Source organism: Erinaceus europaeus, chromosome 3 (genome assembly GCF_950295315.1).
Source record: "Erinaceus europaeus chromosome 3, mEriEur2.1, whole genome shotgun sequence".
NCBI classification, from domain to species: domain Eukaryota; kingdom Metazoa; phylum Chordata; class Mammalia; order Eulipotyphla; family Erinaceidae; genus Erinaceus; species Erinaceus europaeus.
The window spans coordinates 75,662,732-75,682,222 of record NC_080164.1 but is presented as its reverse complement, the minus strand read 5'-3'; the positions used below and the strand labels follow the sequence as shown (position 1 = coordinate 75,682,222).

The 19,491-nt window shown below is 43.9% G+C and overlaps 2 protein-coding genes across 11 annotated transcripts in view; one reads left to right on the top strand and one right to left on the bottom strand.

Moving 5' to 3' along the window:
- Positions 1 to 10,895, bottom strand: part of SEMA4F (ssemaphorin 4F) — a 33,524-nt gene extending 22,629 nt beyond the window's left edge. For 4 of the 7 annotated variants that reach the window (XM_060187569.1, XM_060187568.1, XM_060187570.1 and 1 more), the window contains exons 1-4: positions 10,600 to 10,895; positions 6,690 to 6,841; positions 5,237 to 5,296; positions 4,918 to 5,016 (exon numbers count right to left, since the gene is read on the bottom strand). In XM_060187569.1, the coding sequence (XP_060043552.1) occupies positions 4,918 to 5,016; positions 5,237 to 5,296; positions 6,690 to 6,841; positions 10,600 to 10,744 (456 nt within the window). In that variant the 5' untranslated portion in view covers positions 10,745 to 10,895. Of the gene's footprint in view, positions 1 to 4,917; positions 5,017 to 5,236; positions 5,297 to 6,582; positions 6,842 to 10,599 lie in introns of those variants that run through there. The other 3 variants (XM_060187573.1, XM_060187574.1, XM_060187572.1) reach the window with 2 other exon arrangements.
- Positions 10,896 to 12,868: 1,973 nt separating this feature from the next.
- Positions 12,869 to 19,491, top strand: part of M1AP (meiosis 1 associated protein) — a 130,194-nt gene continuing 123,571 nt past the window's right edge. For 3 of the 4 annotated variants that reach the window (XM_060187566.1, XM_060187565.1, XM_060187563.1), the window contains exon 1: positions 16,328 to 16,485. The gene's annotated coding sequence lies outside the window, so the exon portion shown is untranslated. Of the gene's footprint in view, positions 12,890 to 16,327; positions 16,486 to 19,491 lie in introns of those variants that run through there. The other variant, XM_060187564.1, reaches the window with a different exon arrangement.

Sequence of the window (19,491 nt, the reverse complement as noted above, 5' to 3'; positions counted from 1 at the left end):
CAGAAGTCACCTTAGATGAACAGTCAGCACTCCAGGAGGCTTCAAGATAACATCTACACATGGAAATTAGGGATGATTTTAAAACTGATTTGACAGGAAGTATATTATGGTTAGTTGGCATGGAAATTTATGGCAGAGAATGCTAGGCATATTTCTAGTTCACAAAGTAGGGTGGACATAGGATATTTCTGTTGATTAATTACCCTTTTGGTAGTTGGAATAGCAACATGGATATATAGTCCCTGAACAAAAGTGTATAACTGGCCCATTCTGAATGCTCATCTATTTCCTGGGGTTGACAAATAAGATTTTTATTTTACTGAGAGACTCTTAGAAGGTCTGTTAAAAATCACATGTGATCTGACCTCCCCAAAAAATAGGTCAAGAGACTTTACTGGAATGGAGGCTCCCACCAAGGCACAATCTCTGCAACTGTGTAGCAGTAAGAACATCCTAACCTAAGAAAAAAGATGGATAGTACAAAGCATAAGGACCCATGCAAGTATCCCAGTTCAAGCCCCTGGCTCCCTGCCTGCAGAGGGGGCACTTCACAAGCGGTGAAGCAGATCTGCAGGGTCTTTCTCTCCTCTTCTCTACCTCCCCCTCCCATCTCAATTTCTCTCTGTTCTGTCCAATAAAAATGGAAAAAAAAATGGATGCCAGGAGCAGTGTATTCGTAGTGCCAGCACTGAGCCCCAGTGACAACCCTGAAAGCAAAAAGATAAAGAAAGAAAGAAAGAAAGAAAGAAAGAAAGAAAGAAAGAAAGAAAGAGAGAAAGGACAGGTTGATGAGATTATCAAGACGTGGGAATTTTGGGGATGGGGACAATACCTGCTGCTGTAGCCCTTCTTACTTTTCACCTAAAATACAACCGTGCCTCCCATTCTCCACACCAGAGTATCTAACCACCAATTCACTCTACACATCCACACTTTATTAATATTCATAGACTATCAGTCATTAGCTGGATACATTTTTTAGCAAAAGAATGACAAAATGGGCCACCACTGCCTGAAGTACAAACTCTGTAGCCCACAATATTTATTTTCTAATGCCTCTCAAAATGAACTCTTGGACAGGGGAAATAGCATAATGGTTATCTAAAAATCTTTCATGCGTGAGGTTCCATGGTCGCAGGTTCCATACCTGGCACCACCATAACAACAGTTGAGCAGTTCTCTGTTCAAAAAAGGGGGGATGGGCCTGAGTGGTGGCACACCTGGTTGAACGAACATGTCACAATGCACAAGGACCTAGGTTCGAGCCCCCAGTCCCCACCTGTAGGGGGAAAACTTTGCAAGTGGTGAAGCAGTGTTGCAGGTCTCTCTCTGTCTCTCCCATCTCTGCCAACCCCTTTCTTCTCAATTTCTGGCTGTCTCTATCCAATAAATAAATAAAGATATTTTTTAAATGGGGGGCACCATAAATAGGATACTGAACTTTAAAGAATAAAGCCCAGAGTTTGACACTCGGTATCTCCTGTGCCAGAGTGACACTCTGGTTCATTCTCTCTCTCATGTTAATAATAAAAAAAGATCTTAAAAAACATATATACACACAACACACACACACATATATGCCTGGAAGGTGGCTCAGTGGATAAAGCTATGGATTCTCAAGCATGAAATCCCAAGTTCAATCCCCAACATTACATATGCCAGAGTGATCCTCTGGTTCTCTCTTTTCTCCTCTTCTTCATACTCTCATAAATAAATAAGAATTTAAAAGGTAAAATTGTCAAAGTGAACTCTTCCTTCTAGCCAAACCTGAATCACCTGTTATTCCCAGAAAACAAATTATATTCCCATTTCTATACTGAAACTATCCCCTTATATTTCTCTAAGAACTTTTGAAAGGATAAGCCTGTTGTCAGGTCTCACTCTTTTATCTTTATGTAACATCTGATCTTTTTTACTCACTCCCCTCCTTAAAATTTTCTGTTTCTTAATGCTCTTGAAACTCTCTCCTTTGTGATCTAATTGTTTTCTGCCTCTTTTGGTTGTTTTTCTTCTCTTCTCTGTCCTTTGACTGCATATCCTATGGATCTATCCTTAGTTCTTTTCACACACTTCAAAGATGGCATTCATTCATTCTTACATTCCCAACCATTCTATACAAACCACTACCCCAATTCTCCAAGCCTTGTGTTTGCATTTGAGTGCTGAATTTCCTCACAGAGATGGTATAATAGTCCCTTACACTCTACATGTCAGGGCCAGGCAACGACACACTCAATAGAGTGTACACTTTACCATGTACAAGGACTTAGGTCCCAGGCCCTGGTCCCCACCTGCAGAGAGGAAGCTTAACGAACAGTGGATCAGTGCTACAGGTATCTCTATTTCCTTCTCTCTCCCTCTCTAGTTCTCTCTGTTTCTGTGAGGAAAAAAAAAGAAAGAAAGAGAAATTTAAAAAATAGCTGGAAGGACCAATGAATTTGTCATGCAGAAACCAAGCTCCAGCAATAACCCTTGTGGAAAGAAGGAAGGAAGAAAGAAAGAAAGGAAGGAAGGAAGGAAGGAAGGAAGGAAGGAAGGAAGGAAGGAAGGAAGATCGGTCTATGTCTCAAAACTGGTTCTTTTCCAGTTTGCCCAAATTGTATTATCATATTGTCTAGGTTTAAAACTTTGAGCAAATAAATCTCCTAATAATTAGGTTTTGCTTATTTTACAATCAAAATGACATTGAGTTACCACCTGAAATGAGCAAGACTGCTGCTCCATTATATTCTTCATCTGAATGTTGAGAACTTTCATTGTATTAGCATTTTATAAGACAACACATTCAGGTGTGGTGAAGGTGAGCCCCTTGCACAGAACTCTACAGATAGAGAAGAAGGCTCTTACTGAGGTACAAAGATTAGAATCGTTCCACCGGTCTTGATCATGAAGGGCACAAGACATATAAAGGACTTTTCTCACAATAAGGAGCAAACACACATCGACTACATGAAACAGGTCAAATGTCACAACAACAAACTGAAGTCAGGTAAATTCATCCAGGCTGCAAGCTGGACTAGAGAACAGGGTGATGGAGCAGCATGAGACAAACCTGTGTTTGAATCTTGGTTCTCCCTATTAGCTATGTACTCTTAGACATGATAGATAAGTTTTCTAAACTTCTGTTTCCTTGTCTGTAAATGGAAATGAATAAATACATTAGAGGGGTAATAAGATCAACTGAATGAGAGGTGTTGCTATCACTGTTGTTGTTACAGATCTGTTTAATATTCCTGGGGATAGCAGGATTATATGGGCAAAGGGAGAAGAGAGCATTCAGGAAGTCTAGAAAGCAGTATTGGGCTGCAACTTGAAAGTTTATCACAGTTGATCTTTGTGTGGCTGTGGCCTATCTTCTACAAACAAGCCTTGACCAAAGGGTGGTGCTTCATAGCATGAGCTCAAAGAAACAAGCGCTCAGAAAAAGAGCTAAAAGTTGTGGGTATGCAGGACTTAGACCTCAGGCTTCATTCTTGGTTGCTGCTGTTCCTCAAGATGGGAGTATGGACCCACAAATTCCAATAAACTAGTTCAGAACATGATGCTAATCTACTAACAACCAGTAGGGTCCCATTCAGAGAGTCAAGGAAGAATAGAGACCCTAGGGGATTACCTTGGAGTAATGGCACTGTCAATAAGCCAAGGCTCTGGTATCATTCATATTCATGGGATCCCTGAACCTGCCTGTACAGACTAGACAATAATAAACATGACCATAGCAATTACATTCCAACTGTGTGAGCTATGTAAGAACTATAGGAAAACAAAGTCTTCAACATTGCCGGTGGGGATACAAAGGTTTTTCCAGACCACCCTAAGATGAGAAACCTCCCAGGATGAGGGAGCTATATACATCCAGTAGGCAGCCTATCACCTGAATTATGAATACAAGTCCCACTTACCCCCAAAGGCAGTCCAGAAAGACTAACTGGGGGCAATCAATCATATAGGAATTACAGCATCCCAAGCCAGATCTACTGAGGATGGTCTTTAACTGAAGAGCTTAGAGGTACACACTGACTAGAAGATTGCAGAAGGATCAAGTTGAGGCCTCCTAATAAGGATCCAGGTTAGGAAAGGGAGGCACTTCAGTCCCTCCTATAATTCTTGTAGCAGACACAGAGGTCACTGAATACAAAGAACATGGGAAGGACCTTGCTACAAGAGAACAAGTGATTGATTCCTGGGTAACTGATGAGGGAAGTCTCACATCTCAAAGACATCAAGACCTTTCCTGAGCTGTCAGCCGACACAGGGAATTTTTCCTGGCTAACCTACATATGATTAGGGATATATTATGTCTCAAGCCTGCTGGGTGTGAGGATGGAGATGCCCAGAGCTTCAGTAACAATGACCAGGACCTGGAAGAAAATACAGCTGACAAGAGTGACAAGAAGGCAAAATCCAGGATATGGGGCCAACAGGTTCTAATTAGTGATCTCAGAAATCATAAGAGCAGAAATCCCAGCCTTCACAGAATAAGGTTGGCAGTGGAGCTGAGAGGAGGTAGTGAGAGACAATGGCATGCCAAGGGAGAAAGAGACAGACATGAACTAGGCTGACTAAGAAATGGAACTTTGCTGTGTAGACAAAGTAAACATAGAGTAAAGAAAGCACAAGTCACTGGTCTCTGAAGTCTCTCCTGGGTTTATGTTCACCCTAGTCCAGCCAGCATCCTTAACTCCCTTCACTGACTCACTGTGTTTCTCTTTCTATACTTTCATTCCTCACCTTCTACAAACACCAACCTCCCCCTCCCTTTTTTTTTACCCTCCTCCAGTGGCAGACAAAGGTTCCACCATGTGAGGACATCCCTCACCCCCAATGCTTATCATGCACAAGGGTTGCCTTAAGCATGCCCCGCCCAAATCATGATCACTCACAGAAGCCCTTCCCCTCCACCCACCCATCACTCACAATAACCCCGCACTTCGGATCAAAAGCGAAGGTGCCACAAGTGAGGAGATGAGAGGCATTGGCAATGACGATAATCTGGATAAAATTGTGGCATTCGTCCTAGGGGTCAGAGATGGTTAAAGAGAATCAGAAGCAGCAGGTACAAGGAAAGGTAGGCTAGTGTTGGGACAGTTAGATGCAGCTCTGGGATCAGAAATGACAGGTGATGGCACAGTGTTAAGAGTTCTTCCTACTGGGATGGGAGCACTGTAAGGGACAAAGTTAGAGCCAGGCTAGGGTCTCAAGTGACACTCAGAACAAGACTCAGATTTACACCTACCTCCTTCTTGCCTTTCTTCGTACAGTTCTGTCTGTGGGCCTCAGGTACTCTCCAGTTAATCTGAGAAAAGAGGAATGGCCATTTCTCCCAGTTTCTCCCTCAACCTCCTCCCAAGTCATCAATATGAGAACTTCAGAGACACCCACCATCCCAACAACATTCTTCAAACAAGTCATTAATAATAATAATGAATAATAAACTCTAAGTAAATTGTAAAAACCACAGCCAAAATTATTTCTAATGAAACAGAATATAAGAAAATGTTTTGGGAGTCGGGCAGTAGCAAAGCGGGTTAAGCACATGTGGTGCCAAGCGCAAGGACCAGCGTAAGGATCCCGGTTCAAGCCCGGTTCCTCACCTGCAGAGGCCTCACTTCAGAAGCGGTGAAGCAGATCTGCAGCTGTCTATCTTTATCTGCCCCTCTCTGTCTTCCCCTCCTCTCACCATTTCTCTCTGTCCTACCCAACAACAATGACATCAATAACAACATCCCTGTGTAAGGATCCCAGTTTGAGCCCCTGGCTCCCCACCTGCAGGGGAGTCACTTCACAAGTAGTGAAGCAGGTCTACGGGTGTCTGTCTTTCTTTCCCCATCTCTGTCTTCCCCTCCTCTCTCCATTTCCCTCTGTCCTATCCAAAACGACGACATCAATAACTACAATAATAAAACAACAGGGACAACAAAAGGGAATAAATAAATAAATAAATAAATAATAAAAAAAGAAAATGTTTTACATATATGAGGTTGGACAGATATTGTTTCAAGAAAGAAAGGTTTCTTTCAGTAAACAATTTCTGCACTGAGGGGCCAGGCAGTAGCACACCAGGTTAAGCACACCTAGTACAAAGCTCAAGGACACACACAAGGATCCTTGTGTTGGAGCCTGCAGCTCCCCACCTGCAGGGGGGTTGCTTCACAAGCAGTGAAGCAGGTCTGCAGGTGTCTACATTTCTCTCCCCCTCTCTGTTTTCCCTTCCTCTCTCAATTCTCTGCCCTATCCTAAAAAAAAAAAAAAAAAAAAAGGCCTCTGGTAGCAGTGGATTCATAGTACTGACACCAAGCCCCAGCGATAACCTGGAGGCAAAAAAAAAAAAGAAAGAAAAATCTGTATCGGGTCAAAATACCATACACACACACACACACACACACACACACACACACAGAATTATGAGTGGTCAAAAAAGTTTGAAAGCTATTGACCTAGAGTAATGGAATCTAATGATTCTTCTGCTCACAGGCACCTTGAAACCTGGACACTTTGGCCTCCTCCCAATTGCCAAAGCCTCCCATCACCCTCAGCTGAGATAGTGAAATTAATTATCCCACACTACCACTACTACATTACCTCTTTGCAATGATGAGCGCCACCCCCACCCACTGCCATGTCCCATCAAGCTATGAATCTAACAACGTGTTTTGGGGTCCAGTGTACTCCTCACTCTCTCCTCTCACCCTATGTGGTCTTGCCCCTGAGAAGGGCAGAGACAAAGCAAAGATGGTGTCCCGGGCTCCAACATAAAGTGTATGGGTTGCAGGATCCACAAGGAGAACAGAGTAATTGTACGTCTGTGGGATGGTGAACCGGGCGAGGTAGGAGTCAGCCTCTGGAAGAGAGAGAAAGAGGGAGAAAGAGATCAGTCATTGATTCATTAGGGTTAGATCCATGAGGACCAAGTCAAAGGGCCAAATTTTTGTTTTCTTCTTTCCGGGAAGCATTTATGAAAGGGGGGAAGGGAAAAAAAAAAAAAAGAATCTCAACAGGCCAACCATCAAACTTCTTCCCAGATACTGATTAAGATCAGGATTTTTTTTTTTAAAGATCAGACTATTTATTTTTTTTAATTTTTTTTAATATTTATTTTATTTATTCCCTTTTGTTGCCCTTGTTGTTTTATTGTTGTAGTTATTATTGTTGTTGTCGTTGTTGGATAGGACAGAGAGAAATGGAGGGAGGGAGGCGAAGACAGAGAGGAGGAGAGAAAGACAGACACCTGCAGACCTGCTTCACCGCCTGTGAAGCGACTCCCCTGCAGGTGGGGAGCCAGGGTTTGAACCGGGATCCTTATGCCAGTCCTTGTGCTTTGCGCCACCTGCGCTTAGCCGCTGCACTACCGCCTGACTCCCTAAAGATCAGACTATTTAATACCATCTAGTCAAGAATGCTTCTTCTAGTAAAAACAACCCTTTATTAAGATAACAATACAAATATTAAATCTGTCATTTCTATTCATAGAAGTTTCATTGAAAAATAATATTAGAAGGTTACAAAATTTTTTCTCTTGTGGTCTGCGAGGTGGCATTAGCCTCTCAAGCATGAGGTCCTGAATTCAATCCCCAACAGCACGTGTACCATCTGGTTCTTTCTCTCAGCCTACTTTTTTGTTGTTGTTCCTCCACAGTTATTGCTGGGGCTCCATGCCTGCATTATGAATCCACTGTTTCTGTGGCCATGTTTTTTTGTGTTTTTTTATTGGGTTTTTTTTTTTTTTTTTTTTTTTTGGCTAGGAGAAAGAAAAATTGAGAGGGATGAGGGAAGATAAAGAGAAAGACACCTTCAGACCTGCTTCACCGCTTGTGAAGTGACCCCTCTGCAGGTGGGGCACCGGGGGCTCGAACCAGGATCATTGCGCAGATCCTTGAGCTTTGTTGTACTATGTGCACTTAACCAGGTGCGCCACCGCCTGGCCCCTCCCTCCTCCTGCCTTTCTAATAAATAAATAAATAATTTTTTAAACTTTTTTATATCTTTATTTACTTATTGGCTAGAGACAACCAGAGACTGAGAGGGGAGGGGGTAACAGAGAAGGGAGAGAGACAGAGAGATACCTGCCATACTGCTTCAACACTCAAACCCAGGTCCTTGTGTATGGCAACATGTTCACCCAATCAGGTGTCAGCCCCAATAAGTAATTTTTAAAAAAAAATAGGAAAAAATCATTTTCCTCTCTAAATTTTCATTTTTTAAAAAATAATTACTTAATAGTAACTTTTTTTTTCTTACTTAAAAGGCAAACAAACAGGACTCATTCTTTTTACCAGTACATCAGGACACCACTTCTCTCCTACCACCCTGACCACACCCTATTCCACTAAGAGAGGCAGGAAATATAGTGGACAAGGGTTTATGTGCTTTGGAAATGAATCAGCCTGAGTCTAAATGTGACCCTTTCTGAGTCTACATGACCAGCTGTATGGTCTTGAGTAAGCCACTTGCCCTCTTTGAGAATCACTTTGACACCATCCAAGATGACTGGGAGAAGTAAATGAGATCATATAGATGGAAGCCCCTGGCACTTGTTGCATGTTACACAAATTAATCCTTTCTTCCTTTCTCTCACTTTTTTAATGGAGCCTCAGGGATCAAACCCAGAGTTTCATGTATGAGCAATCACATCCCAAACCAATTTTTACTTTCTATTTGAGGGTGTGTTAAAGAAGGAACGAATGAGAGGGAGAAAGACCACATCCACACCTTCTACTCCTATCTGCCTTTGGTGCTCTAACATGGTGCCAGGGATCAACGCTAGGTCTTCACACGTGGAAGGCATACACTCTCTCTGTTGAGCCACTCTCAGGGACCCACTGCCTATTTTGGTCAAATCTAAACCTCATATCAACATTCAAAACTTTTATCTATTTAAAGATCATGACAAGGATGGGAGAGATAGCATAACGGCTCTGAGAAAGACATTCATATGTAAGGCACCAGAGGTCCCACCACAAGCCAGAGCTGAGCAGTGTTCTGGTTTAAAAAAAAATTATTTAGTTTAATTTAATTAAGATTGGGCTGGATAGTGGTACACCTGGCTGATCATGTGTGCATATTACAGTGTGCAAAGACCCTAGTCCCCACCTCCAGGGGGAAGCTTCACAAGCAGTGGTGTCTCTCTCTATCTCTCTTTCCCTTTCAATTTCTATTCCTATCCAATAAATAACAAAATTTATTAAAACAAGTAAGATTGTAGTAAATAAGTTAGCATGAACTTAGTCTTCTATTAAGCTGCAGTTTTGTCTATCCCTGCACCAGTTCAGCTCTGTTCCACCACCTTCATCTGCTTAGCTACCCTGAAAACTGACAGACTGGCCACCAGCCATCCATTCGTGGATGTGCTCATGTATGGAGACCCACCCACTCTTTCCTCCTACAGCCATATTCCTATCTATTCTGTGCCCCACCTACTCTCATGCTTAGTTTAAGCTTTGAATAACCCATCCTCCATCTCTATCCTCAGCTCTGCTTCACTCAGACATGAGCACATCTCTAGATTCCTGGGCATCAACCCAGCCTGGCAACCTCAAATCTATGTTACGGTTATTGTGCCAGTACAAACTAAAACCCCAGGCTCTGACCACAGTTTTGTCTTCTGGGTTCATAGCATTCCTTTATGTCACTGGTCAGAAGACGCGATCCCTAAATAACCATTACCCAACTATGAGATTTTGCCAACAGGTTGTATTCTTGGGGATCTTATCTACCCAATGTGCTGAAACTCAGTGCCCACAGAGATGAAAACAAGGTCCACGGCAACACTCACACTCAACCCAGAAGAGAGCTTTTAAAGTGTGAATCATTTCAATGACCTCTTCTGGCTTCCACTACCTCATCTGAGGGGGAAAAAAAAAAAAAAAACCTATCTCCTACTCTCCCTTTTTTTCTTTTTTCATCTTAAGACTTTTTAAAAAATCGTTTAAACATAATTAACACTCAATATAGAGAATGACATGTGGGGTTCAGGGATGCTCAAGCAGTTAAGGCTGCAGCGTAGGGAAAGGGTGAACCGGATAAGGGATGTGTGAGAGTTGGGAAGTCAAGAGATATTGGGTAAGGGGTGTAGGAACACGAGGGTTGTGAATAGAGCAAATGGCTTGCAAGCTGTAGGTACTGGTCAGGGTATGTATCTGACAGCTGGGCACGTGGAAATGCTGAGCTAGTAATTGTAAGTCCGGTGGTTGGGACAGAAAGACCGACAGGTTTGGGAGCAGAATGGGCGGCAAGACACAGGGAGGGGTATGTGCGAGAACAGGGGAAGAAGGAAGAAGGAGCTTCAAAATGGATGAGTCCATGCAATCTCGGTCCCCTCTCTGGGACTCAGGATCTCTTTTCTGCTAAACGAAAGGCGTAACTCTCCCACCATGGAGAGAAGACGGGGCCTGGGCGTGGCCAGGGAGCGGGGCGCGAAGCCCTGGCAGCGGGGCGCGATGGAACCGCACCCGCCGAGGCTCGGCCGGCCGGGGAGGTAGTGCTGGCGCCGGCCGGCTCGGGGACGCAGGGCGCAGCTGGGGGGGCGCAGCCGTGCGGGCACCTGCGGGCAGGGCCCGGGCGCCACGGGGAGGGCAGCGCGCAAGGCTGCCCGCGTCCTACCGGAGCTAGAAAGCGAGGTCCGAGGCACCGAGCGGGGAACGCGGCCGGCCACTGGGCCGCTCAACACAGCCAGCAACAGCAGCGGTAGGGGCGAGACCGGAGATGGCCCGGAGTCCGGGCGTGGCCCCACCGCCGAGGTCGGCATCTTTGGCTCCGCCTGGCCGCCGGGTGGGGCTCACCGTGCAGCCTCAGCTCAGAGCCGCGAGCCCTACAGCCTCGGCCCCTCTCGGATCTCCTCGACCCGCTTTGGCTGCGACTGCCAGACCAAACGCAATCCAACTCCGCCCCTTGAAGAAGAGACCAATGATTGGGCGACTTTCCTCCTCCAGCCAGTAGAAATTGATGGGAGGCGGGTTGATTCGGTGAGCCCCGCCCATATAGAGGCGGGGCTAATCCAGGTGTAAATGGGCGTTCTACCTCGGAATTAGTCTAGATATGTTTTATAGCCTAGCCTCAGGAATAACGATCAATTTTGTCATGTTCTATCCTGATGCGCAGAGGAAAGTGATTATTCGAACGTGGAATATGAGAATTTCGGGAGGGTGATGGGCTGACTACACACCCACATGTAGGCAGTCGCAAATTTCAATAAATTCTGCCTCAGAAATAACTTAAATCTGTCCTTTCATTATAGCTCATAATTCAGGACTTTATTATTGCTAAACTAGACCATGCAAATATTTTTATTTTTAACAGCCTGCTTCCAAATCTCTCCTTCCAGATTGCCACTAGGTAATTAATCTTTCTAAAATGCACGTTCTGGCATTTCATTCAATAGTTATTGAATGCCTACTATGTGCTGGATATTTTGCTGAGTATGGAAAATAAAAATATGATTGAAATATAAAATTCAAATGACTAGAAGGAAAAATAGATGTTTGAGATTGAAATAAAATCTTCTCAAAAATCTTCTTTCTAACACAATAAACTCAACACAGTAGAGTCATCCTCTGAGTCACTACCTGCTAGAGTCCAGATTTATAGTCCTTCTCTGGACATGGTTTAGATATTGGCTTTTTTTTTTTTTTTGTCTTTGATATTTCTCAAAAAATCTCTTTTCTTTCCCAGATCTCAAGCATATGCAGTTCGATTGCACTGGGTCATTTTTTTACTCTCTTCAGAGAGAGAGAGAGAGAGAGCAAGAGCGAGAGTGAGAGTACAGGCATCACAGCAGTGCTTCACCTTTTGTCCCCCAGGTTCTGTCCATAAGGAGCTGGGGTTGAAACTCAAGTCCTCACCACTTGTTAAGGCATGAGCTGTCTCCTCGCCCTAAAACTTTTTAGTGACAGATCATATGTTTACTTTTCCTTGCAACCTAGTCACACACTTATGTACACATATCCATATTACATCAGTGAAGTGAGCTTTACAATTATACTTACACTATATTTATCTTTAAATCGGGAGCTAAATTCTTCTTCTGCATTGCATTATTCTATTTTACTTTTACAGTTTTTACTGTGAGTCATTTCCTTTTGAAATTTTTATTTATTATTGGGTAGAGACAGAGAGAAATCGAGACGGGAGGGAGAGATAGAGAGGGAGGGAGGTGAGAGGCACCTGCAGCTCTGCTTCACCATTCGCAAAGCTTTGCCCCTGCGGGTGGGGCCCGAGGGCTTGAACCCGGGTCCTTGCACCCTGTCGTGTGTGCACTTAACCAGGTGCACCACCGCCTGCCCCCCTTTTTTCTTAATGTTGGTTGCTAGATCGATTTTACTATCTACTAATAGGGTGAGATTCTCACTTGAAAGAAAAAAAATCTCCGCTCAGTTCTCAAGGACCCAGGTTCAAGCCCCCGGTCCCCACCTGCAGGGGGGGAAAGCTTCACGAGTGTTGAAACAGGGCTGCAGGTGTCTCTCTGTCTCTCTATATCCCCCTCCCCTCTCAATTTCTGTCTCTACCCTATAATAAAGGAAGGGAGAGAGGATAGAAGGGGGGACAAAAGGTAAAATCTCCGCTGAAATGATGGGAATAGGGAGCGCTGGGGTAGCTAAGGAGGATGAGGAAAGGTCAGGTCTCAAAATTCTACGTAAGGTCCAAAATGGGGTAGTTCTGGGGGTTTCGGGGTCGCTGGACCGCGGGGTTCTGGGAGCTGGGCTGAGGAGGCGAGTGCTGGCAGCCGCCCGCCTGAGGGGGGCGCTGTGGGCGGCTCGGGCGCGCTGAGGAAACACGCTGGAGCCCGAGCGGGAGCTGGAGCGGGACCTGGGCTCTCGGGCGACCTCAGGCCGGGGCGGTGCCCGCGCCAGGCGGGGTCCTGTGGGGTCCTCAGCCGGCCCTCGCTTCAGGCTCGGTAGGCGCCGCGCCCGGGGTGCATGTGGGTTGCGGGGGGGGGGGGGGGGGACACAGTATTCGCCAATAGTTGTCCTCAAGTTCGAACAACACTGCGAGCCCTCAGGCTGGAAGAAATGTCATTGTTTTCTTACGTGAAGAGAACCCCCCAAAAGACGAGTTTGATGGCACACACACGTACACACACAGATATCAATTTAGAGCGGGGATAGATAGCATAAAGCTTATGCAAAGAGGCTCCAAAGTCTCAGGTTCAATCCCCCGCTACACCATAAACCAGAACTGAGCAGTGCTCTGGTAAAAAATAAATAAATAAAAATTTTAAAATCTACTTATGTGAATAAGAAAGGGGTCGAGGAAGGTGTAAATACAAGACCAAGACCCCGCCGGAAAGGAGAACCTCCATTCGCTCACCTGAGCCCATTCGGAGCGGCCTGGAGCTGGGGCAGCGGATGGAGGCACTTTGGGGGTCCAGGCGAGCCCCCCCCCCCTCGCGCGCCTGCTGCTAGATATAATGGCTGAATAGAGTTGGGGGGTTCAGTGGGAGCCCCTTTTGTGCGTGGACCTGAAAGCCAGGGGCGGGGGGGGGGGGCGATCCTCACTCAGCCTGACAGGGGTGAGGCTGGACACGTGGGCGGGAAACAGGAAATCCTGGGCGCACTGGTAGGGATAGGGGTAGGGGAACGGGGGGGGGGGGGGGGGGGTCCAAGTGTCAATGGAAGCGGTTGGAGTGCTTTTTTATTATTTATTTATTTATTTATTTATTTACTTGCTTCCAGGGTTATTGTTGGGGCTCGGTGCTTGCACTACGAATCCACTACTGGAGGCTATTTTTCCCATTTTGTTGCCCTTATTGTTGTTGTTATTGTTGTTGTCATTGCTGTTGGTGTTGGATAAGACAGAGAGAAATTGAGATAAGAGGGGAGACAGAGAGGGGGAGACAAAGATAGACACTTGCTTTACCGCTTATGAGGCGACCCCCCTGTAGGTGGGGAGCCCGGGGCTCGAACAGGGATCCTTACTCAGGTCCTTGTGCTTTGAACCACCTGCGCTTAACCCACTGTGCTACCGCCCTACCCCTCCACCCACAACCTTTTTTTTTTTTTAATCATTATTGACTGGATAGAGACAGCCAGAAATCGAGTAGACAGGAGAAATAGAGAGGGAGAGAGACACCTGCCGCCCTGCTTCACCACTCGTGAAGTTTTCTCCTTGCAGGTGGGGACGGGAGCTCGAACCCAGGTTCTTGTGCATTGTAACATGTGTGCTCAACCAGGTGTGCCACCACCCGGCCCCTTTGGGGTGCTTCTGTTAAGGGACTCACTAGTGAACATTGCTGGGTCAAGGGGTCGGTTCCAGGTTAAAGGGTTTTACAGGCAGGCACCTATGAGTGCATGTTCTTGGCCAAAGTGGAGAGTGGAAAGGCGGAGATAGTTTGATTCTGCTCTGTGGCAGGTCCAGATGTCTCAGGTGCATTAAATTGATCGTGTTTGCAGATATGGGGAGACAGCTGTCTTTTTTACTTCAGAGTCTGGAAATTCAGCATATGTGGGATCTAAAACTGTACAAGCTGACACCATTCAAAGTGATCTAAATATTCAATAGAAGAACTTTAACGTACATTTGTTCTGTCTTCTCAAAATGGCCAAAACGTTAAAGTTTTCACTGTTAATTAGAAGTGTACTGGGAGGGGGCTGGGCTGTGGTGCACCCAGTTGATTGCATAGGTTGTCATGTAGAAGGGTCTGGGTTCGAGCCCACCTGCAGGGGGAACATTTCATTAGTGCTGAAGCAGTTCCTGACCTCTCTCCCTCCCCTCTTAATTTCTCTCTGCCCTGTCTAATACAAAAGAAAGGGAAAATGCCACAGGGATCATGGATTTGTAGTGCAAGCACTGACCCACAAGATAACCCTGGTGGCAAAAAAATTAAAAAATACATATACTGGGAAATGAAAAAACAGTTAAATTGCTGTTTATATGCAACTCCAAAGCATTGCAAATATTGGGAAATAAAGTTTTAATTCTTTGTAAAAAAAAAATCTTATCAAGAGTAATTTGAAGAGTATTTGTACTGGTGTCCTCATCATATCACAAGAAAGAGCAAGATTCCTTTCAATGTCAGAACAAATTGTTATATTCCTTTGCAAGTTTGGGTCTCCTTCCAGCATTTTGTCGTTTGAGTTATGAATTTTATAAAAAATATCTTCAAGAGTTCTTTTCATGTTTGGTTTTGGGTTTGCTTGTTTTATTTTTATTTTGTTTTGCTAAGGCTACTTTTTCTGAGACACCTTCATACTTTTTTTTTTCTTTTTAGAAAGTGTTATTGGTTATTTAATAGTAGTTTACAAGATTATAAAATTACAGGGATGCAGTTTCAGACCATACCCACCACCACAGTTCTCTATCCTCCACCTCACTTGAACTTTTTGTCACACCACTTTTCTAATCTATGTTCATAAGTTTGCCTACCTTTACTTTCTCTGGCTTATTATCTAGAGTCTATCAAATGGTGTCATTGTCAACATTCTCACAATCAGCTTATTTCTTTTATAACTTCATTTATGTTCCATCCAGATTTTACTTTCAGCAATACCACTTATCCTTTCTTTTTTTTTGCATTTCATATTTTTTATTTTTGTTAATTTCTTTATTGGGGAATTAATGTTTTACATTCAACAGTAAATAGAATAGTTTCTACATGCGTAATATTCCCCAGTTTCCCATATAACAATACAACCCCCACTAGGTCCTCTCTTTTTTTTCTTTCTCTGCTTTCATCTCTCTTTTTTTTTTTTGGTGCAATATCTATTTTATTTTATTTGGCATTTTTATTAGTGATTTAATGTCGATTTACAGAACTATAAGATAATAGGAGTATAATTTCATATGGTTCCCACCATCAGAGTTCTGTGTCCCCATTCCCTCCATTGGAAACTGACGTAGTTCTCCCAAGGTCACAGTTATGGGCTGCATATATATTTGTTTGCCTCCAGGGTTATTGTTGGGGCTCAGTGTCTGCACTAGGAATCCACTGCTCCTGGAGGCCTTTCTCTCTCTCTATCTCTCGTTGTTGCTGCTGTTGTTGTTGTTACTGCTATTGTTGTTGGATAGGACAGAGAGAAATCGAGAGAGGAGAGAAGACAGAGAGGAGGAGAGAAAGATAGGTACCTGCAGACCTGCTTCACCGCTTGTGAAGCCACCCCCCCTGCAGGTGGGGAGCCAGGGACTCAAACCAGGATCCTTGAGCAGGTCCTAGTGCTTCTCACTCTGTGCGCTTAACCAGGTATGTTGCGGCCTGATCCCCCCTACGGTCCTGCCTTCACTTCCCTTCTAAGTCACACATATACCTATTACTACTTCCGAGTGTTCTTCCTCTTTTCCTCCTCTCTCTCAGATGAAAGAAACAGTGCCTGGCTTCCTCTGGTGTTTTCCAGGTTCTCATCCCTTTCTGTGATTGTATGAAAACAAGATTCCTGAGACCAAGTGGTGACACCTGGGTAAGTGCACACAGTACAAGGAGCAAAAGGACCTAGCTTCAAGAACCTAGTCCCCACCTGCAAGGGGAAAAGCCTCATGAGTGGTGAAGCAGCACTGCAGGTGTCTCTCTGTCTCTATCTAATAATAAATAAAAATATTTTTTAAAGAATAACATGTGGAGTTGTACCCCTCTTATCCTATGTTTTTTGTGTTTCCTTTTTATAAATAAAAAATGAAAAACAAAAATTAAACAAGGTTCCTCTGGTCCTGGTGAAAAGGTGGTTCAGAAGTCTTTGGTCTTCCCCTATCATTTGCCCTTCCTTAAAATATGAACTTTTTTATTATTCATTTATTTATTTTTATTTATTTATTTATTTTTCTTTATTGGGGAATTAATGTTTTACATTCAACAGTAAATACAGTAGTTTGTACATGCATAACATTCCCCAGTTTCCCATTTAACAATACAACCCCCACTAGGTCCTCTATCATCCTTCATGGACCTGTATTCTGCCCACCGACCCATCCCCACCCCAGAATCTTTTACTTTGGTGTGATATGTCAATTCCACTTCAAGTTCTACTTGGTTTTGTTTTGTTTTTCTGATCTTGTTTTTCAACTTCTGCCTGAAAGTGAGATCATCCCATATTCATCCTTCTGTTTCTGACTTATTTCACTTAACATGAATTTTTCAAGTTCCATCCAAGATCGGCTGAACAGAGTGAAGGCACCATTTTTTACAGCTGAGTAGTATTCCATTGTGTATATATACCATAACTTGCTCAGCCACTCGTCTGTTGTTGGACACCTGGGTTGCTTCCAGGTTTTGGCTATTACAAATTGTGCTGCCAAGAACATATGTGTACACAGATCTTTTTGGATGGATGTGTTGGGTTCCTTAGGATATATCCCCAGGAGAGGAATTGCAGGGTCATAGGGTAGGTCCATTTCTAGCCTTCTGAGAGTTCTCCAGACTGTTCTCCACAGAGGTTGGACCAACTGACATTCCCACCAGCAGAGTAGGAGGGTTCCTTTGACCCCACACCCTCTCCAGCATTTGCTGCTGTTACCTCTTCTGATGTATGACATACTCACAGGACTGAAGTGGTATCTCATAGTTGTCTTTATTTGCATTTCTCTGAAACTTAGAGACTTGGAGCATTTTTTCATGTGTTTCTTGGCCTTTTAGATCTCTTCTGTGGTGAATATTCTGTCCATGTGCTCCCCCCATTTTTGGATGGGGTTATTTGTTGTTTTGTTGTTGAGTTTGGCAAGCTCTTTATATATGTTGGTTATTAAACTCTTGTATGATGTATGGCATGTAAAGATCTTCTCCCATTCTGTGAGGGGTCTCTTGGTTTGGGTAGTGGTTTCTTTTGCTGTGAAGAAGCTTTTTAATTTGATGTAGTCCCATAGGTTTATACTTGCCTTAGTCTTCTTTGTAATTGGATTCATTTCATTGAAGATGTCTTTAAAATGTATGTGGAAAAGAGTTCTGCCAATATTTTCCTCTAAGTATCTGATAGTTTCTGGTCTAACATTCAAGTCCTTGATCCACTTGGAATTTACTTTTGTATTTGGTGAAATACAGTGGTTCAGTTTCATTCTTCTGCATGTTTCAACCCATTGTTTCCAACACCATTTGTTGAAGAGACTCTGCTTTCCCCCATTTAATAGTCTGGGCCCCTTTGTCAAAGATTAGATGTGCATAGGTGTGGGGGCTCACTTCTGGGCTTTCAATTCTATTCCACTGGTCAGTGTGTCTATTCATGTTCCAGTACCAAGCAGTTTTGATGACAATGGCCCTATAATACAATTTGAGATCTGGGAATGTGATGCCTCCAGTTCTGTTCTTTCTTCTCAAACTTGTTTTGGCAATTCTAGGTCTTTTCTGGTTCCAGATAAACATTTGTAGCATTTGTTCTATTCTCCTAAAAAATGTGCTTGGGATCTTGGTGGGGATAGTGTTGTTAAAGTTTCGGAGGCTCCAGCTGGCCAGGCTAGCGTCGCGGTGGTAGACAGAGACAGAGACTAGGGGACACATGGCTGTGCTGGGAAGCTGTATATCTTTATACACGAGCGGACAAACATGTGCTCTCCTGTCTTTCTCCTCTGGCGGCAGAGAGAGACCCTTAAACTAACCACCACACAGAACTCTCCTGCATCCTTCTCCTCACCTAGCAGTGCCAAGAACTCTGGAACTCTGTAGGGGTTCCCTTGGGGCGGGGACAAGCAGCAGGGAAACTAGCAGGGGGCAAACCAACTTTTCTGGCGGGGGGAGAGCTAGACCAAACCAATGTAAAGCATACAACAATTCCCCCTTTTCTTTTTAACTAAATGACTACAGTATCAGGGGTGTGGGTGAACAGAAACCTATATCGTACAGGCATTTTCAAAAAAGAAACTGGCACAAACATGGAGAAACATGTAAGCAAGTAACAAGAACCAGTGTGCTGCCAAGGGAAGGCCTGAGGGGGCCATTTTTTGCCTCTGGCAAAACTTTATCAGCTTAAAAAAAACATTTCCTGCCTCTGGGGGGCGTGCTTGCCTCAATAGGCATTTTCTAGCATGGGGGGAGGGTGAGGCCTAGAGTCCCAAGGCATGGCTGCAGTCAGTCTTTGAAAAACCCAGCAGCATAAAGGGAAGCCGCTAATTTTGTGTAAAGTGTGCGAGGTGTACCAGTGAGTCCAATAGAAGTCCAAAGCAGATGTCCACCAAAGAATTGCCAGGGGGTGAATTGTTGTACGTCTGTCTCGATGGGGAATGTCAGCCATCGGAATTCTGCTTTTCTGTAGAGAATTTGACAGCTGCAATTTACTTGTACCAGGTTAGAAGTTTATCACAATTGATAACTCTATTACAATTAGAAGTCTTTTTTAGAATGATTTTAAGGTTGTTTAAAGTTTAAACAATAGAATGTGAAAAGGTAGACATAAGAATCAAGGAAAGAAAACCTCAGGCATGAGAATCATTAGCATAGCCATTGTGTAATCTACCATTTCTAATAGAGAAGGTAATTGAGAGATTTACATAACAACAAGTCTATTTAACCTTTCGTTACACCCATTCAAGATGGAGACACACCCTAGGTGTGCGCAGGTTTTTTTTTTTAAGACCAACTTAGTT